This window comes from Triturus cristatus, chromosome 9, assembly GCF_964204655.1.
Source record: "Triturus cristatus chromosome 9, aTriCri1.1, whole genome shotgun sequence".
Lineage (NCBI taxonomy): Eukaryota > Metazoa > Chordata > Amphibia > Caudata > Salamandridae > Triturus > Triturus cristatus.
The window spans coordinates 1,115,287,893-1,115,294,872 of record NC_140592.1 but is presented as its reverse complement, the minus strand read 5'-3'; the positions used below and the strand labels follow the sequence as shown (position 1 = coordinate 1,115,294,872).

At 43.2% G+C, this 6,980-nt stretch overlaps 1 protein-coding gene across 1 annotated transcript; it reads right to left on the bottom strand.

Annotated features, from left to right (window-relative positions):
* Positions 1 to 2,825: 2,825 nt before the first annotated feature.
* Positions 2,826 to 6,195, bottom strand: LOC146799468 (uncharacterized). The gene is made up of 3 exons (XM_085628076.1): positions 5,844 to 6,195; positions 4,284 to 4,394; positions 2,826 to 3,307 (listed from the first exon to the last, which is right to left on the bottom strand). Exons 1-3 carry the CDS (start codon positions 5,968 to 5,970, stop codon positions 2,982 to 2,984), a joined length of 564 nt encoding a protein of 187 aa, XP_085484202.1. The 5' UTR covers positions 5,971 to 6,195; the 3' UTR covers positions 2,826 to 2,981.
* Positions 6,196 to 6,980: the final 785 nt, after the last annotated feature.

The window sequence follows — 6,980 nt, the reverse complement described above, 5'->3', positions numbered from 1 at the left end:
CTATCCTCCTTCAGAGCCGAGAGAGACTGGCCATTAACTGAAAATAAGATGCAACAGGTAATGATTGATGCCATGCATTGTCCGCAGAAAAGCAGACTGAGTGATGTAGATTTTGTTGTGTGTGTTGCGCATGAATGAATTGATGTAATTGTGCACTGCCACTAATCAACATTCTACAGAACACACTAATTTTCCTCTTCTGGCAAACAAGAAATGTGTACTTCTCCTGCATCTTGGTGATACATTGCTTTTAATTCAATACAGGAAGGGGACTCACTACATCTGCGCAATGCAAATGACTGTGACTTAACAGCACCGTCCATCATGATGATGGCGAAAGAGACGGCCTGCAGCGTTAACGAGATGAGATGCAACAGGTAATGATTGATGCCATGCATTGGCCGCAGAATAGCAGACTGAATGATGTAGATTTTGTGGTGTGTTGCGCATGAATTGATGTAATTGTGCACTGCCACTAATCAACTTTCTACAGAACACACTAGTAATTACTAATTTTCCCCTTCTGGCAAACAAGAAATGTGTACTTCTCTCCTGCATCTTGGTGATACATTGCTTTTAATTCAATACAGGAAGGGGACTCACTCAATCTGCGCAATGCAAATGACTGTGACTTAACAGCACCGTCCGTCATGATGATGGCGAAAGAGACGGCCCGTTAACTTAAGATGAGAAGTAACAGGTAATAAATGATGATAATTAATGGCATGCATTGGACACCTGACTCTGAGCTATTGGTCTTTGTGTTTGCGTTGTTTGTTGTGCACAAAGTGATGTCAAAGTGTACTAGTGTTAATCTATCTTTCTGTACACAATAAAGAATGACTCAAGTCAGTAATATTTATATTTCTACTCTTGTTGTGTTATAAAAATTACACTTGTACTGCAGGCCGATCTTCAGTCAGTAGAAGTATCAGAGCTGATGATGAAGTCAGGAGGATGTTTCATGAGTGGCATAAAACGGAAAAGCCTAAAGGTAAACACGTGAACCACAACCACAGCACACCCAAATGTCTGTGTAGAAGTTGAATAGAGTGTAGCGGTGGGATGACTGCAGTGCATTGATTTTACTAACTTTAACTGTAAAATGCTATGTCTGGAATGGATAATGTGCTTTGCGTTTGTCCAACTCTTTGAGAGAAAAAAAAAAAGGACTCTAAAGTGTTAACGTAGGATGTGCTAATGGTAAGCACTGTGGGCCTGATCTCTCCTGTTACTGTTGAAGGTCTATGCTGGAAACAGACTACAGTAGAGATGATGCATATGCATACATGCCACCTCGGAAAGTGTTCTTGTTGCACTACACCATCACTTGTGCATTTGTTTTCACTTTCTTTCTGAATATCCCCTTTGGTTTTCAATCTAAAATTACAGGCCGGGCCTTGTCCAAAACTTTGTAAAACATTACAATGCATATTAATTACCTTACCAATCAATCACCTTTTTATTCCAGCCGGGCAGTGGCGAGTGGTGAGGCGACACACCCAAGATTGATGGACGAGAGGAGCAAGAGGAATGCCGAGATGCAAAAACCAGTCCACATTTTTGACCAGGATAAGACAGTAACAGTATCAACTTTTCACTTCTTTTAAATAATTTGATTAATATCTTGTATACATTCTTTACAACAGTGTGTTCTTGGAGTTGTTGTTATCAATCATCATTACGTTTGCTCTGTGTTTACGATTCTTCACTACCAATATTTTAAATTTCTATTTGCTATCTGTTAAAGTATTAAGGCCGGAACAGAACAAGAAATAGAAGTGTATGTAATCCGGGTCTCATCATGCATGCATTTCCTTTTTTATACCTTAACATATGGAATGGATATGGTATGGTAGTCTTCAATGATTGTCGTTTGTTTGTCTATGTATGCATACTGTTTTTCTATGTCAAACCTTTCCCAAAATCCCCCTTCCCATCCAATCAACGGACCCTAACCCTCTTCCCCCGGGCTGTGTGACTTATTGTCGAGGTGTAACTAAATTAAATGTACACCAATACTTAATCACACACTTGCTGGGGCGGATGTGGTGAAAGCAACACTACTTCAATTTCAATGCAGAGCGATGAACTTCTTCTGCTTGCCCACCCATGAGTAGGATATTTCACAGGTTATTTTATTTAACAAAGGAACATATACCTCAGCATGAATTGCCGGCATTGATTGGATTTGTTTGTTGTCATTCCTCATATACAGCACTAACTGTTAGACTGTAGGCATAGCCAAGTCGACAAAACTATAGTTTGTAACTCTGTCTAGTAGGCTATCCTCATAATAACCAGCATTCAGTTTTTTTGTCAAATATTTGAGCATATAATTGTTGCTCGGTAAATTCTGTGATGTACTTCATTCAACTACTCCTCTAACAGTCTCTCAAAGGCGATTGACTATCTCCTTTTCTTTTTTTGGAAATGCTGCCACCCTGCCAGTGTATACTACTACTACTATACTACCACCACCACCCCAATCATGGCATGTATGAAAAAGGAAACCATCTTCACCATGCAGCCAGTGCTGTGCCACAGTTGGACATAAACATCAAGCACCGGTAAGAGAGAAGTTTGGGGGAGGCAGAATCAATAATGGACATGTTGTCAATGATGTCAGTTTCAAACACCACTCCAAAGAATGCATAGTAGGACCAGTCAATGAGTGATGTGTGTCGCATCTATCTGTTTGTGTCTTATACAGTCAGCAAATTATTGAAATCAAACACACGCTATGGGCGGCCATGCACCAGCAAAGAAACAGTGTGATGTAAAACAGTTACCCCACCTACAAAACATTAACAACATTGCATGTAACATAGAAAAATATATTTAATTGACCCTAACAAATAAACTAAACCCACAAAAGCTAACCCACCCACCTCCCTAACCCCAACGACTGTCCATAGAAATAGAGAACGCCCAAACGAGTGAAGAACGAACAGGAATTAAAAAAGGGGCAGTGACAGGGACTAACTGGTGGGGCGGGACTGGAGGAGGACACGAATCTGGTCCTCTAAATGGGCGACGCGGCGTCTAAGGCCGCGGCAGTTGCAGCCACAGTGGGGGGGGGCACCGGAGATGGCACGGTGGCGGCGGGCAGCCGCCAGACGGTGGCGCCGTACCGCTGGAGGGCGGTGGCTGGGGCCCGGGGCACTGGAGGAGGCTTGAATTGCTGCTGCAGTCTCCTCCTCCTCCTCGGCTAGGACCACCAGCCGCCGGTATTCATGCTGGATTGCCTCCAGCTTCCGGCGCCGTGCCTTGGCGGCCAACTCCTTCCGGTTGATTTTTGGAGTAGCTGTGTATCAAAAAGAAAAAGCAAGACAATTGTAAAATATAGTCTTAATAAAACAGTAGGACAAGGTAATTATTTACACACATAGTGGCATGGTAGAGTAGCACTATAAAATAAAGCACAGTAGTACATAACATTTTAAATGTCGCCCGTCCTTCTTCCTTCCACCTGTCTTACACTTTTTAGTTGAACAGTGCACCAGGTGCTCTTCTCCATAAAACTTTCAAAGCGGAGTTGAAATCAGATAGATGAGGCCATTGGTTACTCAATACTCTGGCTCCTAGTCCTATACCAATTAAAGGGAATTCTAGTCTTCTAGTTCACTCTTCAAACGTCCCCAAGAACTCATACTTACTTACAACATCGGATAGCGGGCGGACCATCCGACTGCTAAAAAAGGGTGGGGGTCCCGTGGGGACAATTAATTAGGATGATGCGCCCGGCACAGTGGCGGGCGCACCCTGTTATTTTAAATTTAAATTCTGGTTGGCTTTGCTGAAAGCAATGCTAAAATGTTGTGCTGCTTTTCCAAGCACAACATGACGGGCCTCGCACGGAGCCTGTCACGTTTTGCTTTGAAAGTCGGGGGGGTACCATAGCATCGGTAGGTACCCTCCATGGGGGCCCCCAAGCATACTCTGCAATGTGTGCATGCCTTTCCGTGGCGGACGGTAATGCCGCCACGCAAAGGCATTCCAAAATGCAGATTATATGGCTGCCGGTGTGGTGAGAGAGACACCACCGCCATATTGAACCCTTTTCCGCCTAGACATGTCTGAATATTTTCTACAGGGATGGCGGGAGGTTTGCCCCTGCTGTGACGGCAGTGAATTCCAGCCAGCCCCGCGGGGGCAATACGCCCACCATCCTAATGGGGCCCTAATTCACAACTTTACAGTATACATATACATACAGTACACCTTTGCAGTGAGTGTGCTGTCAAGTTCAACAATAGTTAAAGATTATGAATCTAACTTACCACCGCCTGCCACTGGTGCTGCCACTCCCCCTCCGTTGCTATCTGCAACTGCCGCATCCTCGCCCTCTGCGTCGCCTTCGCTGGCCCCAGCAATGGTGGTCGGTAGTGCGCCTAGAAAACATTACACATTTATTAGGCAACATATACACCTCCCCCCTATTGATCAGTAGCAAGGTTGAAAAATGAGTTAATACTAACATAAATCACTAGTACAAATCAGGTAGTAGTAGAGTAGACACTAAGTTATATGATCATTGTAGCATTTGCTTGATTAGCCCTAGCCATGCACATGTGACGTTACCTTTACCTTGCAGCTTCTTAAGACACCTTTGAGCCCACATGACCTGCCTCACACTGCTACTGTCTAGTCTACGCGCTGCGTACAGGCGGTCAACAAACATTAACAAGCCACTTTTTTAGGAAGAACTGGTGTACTACTGTTACTGTTAGTCCATATTGCTTATCCATAGATGCTACACTTTTTGGCACGGCTGAGAAATGCTTGCAAGTTGCAATATACTAACGCACACCATTTCTTTTTTCGCATTACAGACGCAAGATTCGCTTCTACGAACCAGAGCTTCTGAACGATGCACCAACTACCAGTACTAGGTTCTTCTGAGGTGAGGGGTCCCTTCACTCACATCTTCATTTATAAATGTATATAAACTAAATTGCTATGGGATGGTGGTGCTGCCTTCCACCACTTCAGTTATCATGATTTAATTCCCAACTGTATAAGTGTAACAATGTATATTGTTTTAATGTTATTGATTTGCCGGTTGGTGCTGCTAAGAAAACAGTGTACAGACCTTCTCAAATCGAAATAAAAATTTGAAACTTACATAGACTTTGTGGTATTTGGTGTGGAGTGGACTAACTTACACAATTGAGCAAATTAAAGTAAGGGTGTGCATGTGAATAGCTTCCACGACAGAGGTTGCGTGTGTTAATGTTCTGGGTTGTCTACTTGTTGGTTATCTTGGGGGGAGGGTTCCGAGACCTAATAGGTATGACAAGACAGTACTATAGTCAAGCAGTGGAATTGTGGTGGGTGCGGAATTTCTGATTGAGGTGTGCAAGGAAGGTCCAACCTACCATCACCAACATCCTATTTTCTGGTGCAAATGTATGTGCAAGATCCCTACAACAGTTGTATGTCCTATAGGGTATCATATCAAAATATTAAGAAATCTGGTAGGGCTGTTGCTGTGAATTTTCAAAGCCTAAACATCAACAAGAGTAAAAAGTAGTACAAGACAACAAACCAACGGATTGTATGAGCTACTGGTGAATATGAGTTTTATATTACAACCTTTCATAAAGAGTGGCACTGGCCAACTGGGCAAGACTAGCTACTACAGTACAGACAGACAGACTGATAGTATGTAGTAGTACTCAGTCATCATAGCGGAGGCAGGGATAAGCTTTTTGAAACCGTACAGATCGAAGGATAATTGGTGGTAAAAGAATAGCATTTGGAAACACACTATAGTTCGGGAGAAATGGGGCAGTAAAAGTTATGGAATAAGAAATATTATTAAAAACAAGAAGACTTACTGGGGCCAGCAGAGGAGCCCTCAGCGGTGTCCTCCTCGTGGTGTTCCTGTCCCGCCGACTGCCCAGTCCCTGCCCGTCTGCCCCTGGGTGCTGATGAACAGGAAAGATATAAGAAAGAGACAAACATTGATGGATGGTGTCAACTTAAGCAAATACAATATTTTTCAACAACGGTCAAAAAACACTTATGTAAACAATTGCAATAACTACATTGACCGATCTCATCTGGTCAACATGTAATATCGGGGGATTCGCAGTTCGACTACTTAAGTTACTATTTATCAACAGTAATCCATTCTTCCATTCTGATTCCAGAAAACTAAGTTACAAGTAAGCCTAAGAATTAGTACAACGTACCACCCAACCTAGCCCACCTATTCCAGGCAAGCCAATTGTACATTAAGTATGCATTTCGACTGTATTCCTCAACAATGTGTATGATCCAATCATGGAGGACACATGAACATGACTACATTTTTTGTATACACCAAATTTTGGTTTGATTGATGCTGATCTGCTACTGCTAAGTAACTGCAAAGCCTACCTCCACTCATTGAACAAACTAGAAAGGTTCTAAAGACTGGCGTACTAGCAGCACGTCACGTAACTGAGTGAGGGGGGCATCACGCATACCACTAACCAATTAGAAGCTCATACAAAGTACCTAAACCTATGTATCAATCCGCCCCTATCTATTAGTGACAGGACAAAGTAAGGAGTGGACGTGAGTCACTGTAGCATTACGTAACTTAATTTCTCTAAAATAAACTCGTAAAGAATCACGCTAAGCAAGCGCAAACGGAAAGCTGCAAACAAGTAAGATTAGTAGTAGCGCAGAAGAGCACCTGTGTCATAATCACAGAAGACTTTTAAACGTTATTAACCTGGAATGTATTGCAAGCAGCAACATTCTAGCTGGTTGGAAGGAAAAAAAGATATTCGCAATATATAACATAGAGCAGAAGAACAGACACAAAGTTGTAATAATTAAATAGGTACTCACCAAGCCCCGGGACCTCCACTCCTAGCAGGTCCAGCAGGTCCTGCTCACGGTCCAGGATGTCAGACCACCGGTGCGTCAGCTGTGCCTGGGTGCGCCAGACCCCAGAGATGCGCGACACTGCCCGGCGCACCTTC

Bases quoted from the DNA above. Each gene is read 5' to 3' on its own strand.
- LOC146799468 (XM_085628076.1), bottom strand. From the start codon at position 5,970: ATGTTTGTCTCTTTCTTATATCTTTCCTGTTCATCAGCACCCAGGGGC. The intron at 4,395-5,843 runs GTAAGTCTTCTT...AATGTTTTCTAG, and splicing joins GGGCTCCTCTGCTGGCCCCA to GCGCACTACCGACCACCATT. The intron at 3,308-4,283 runs GTAAGTTAGATT...TTTGATACACAG, and splicing joins AGCACCAGTGGCAGGCGGTG to CTACTCCAAAAATCAACCGG.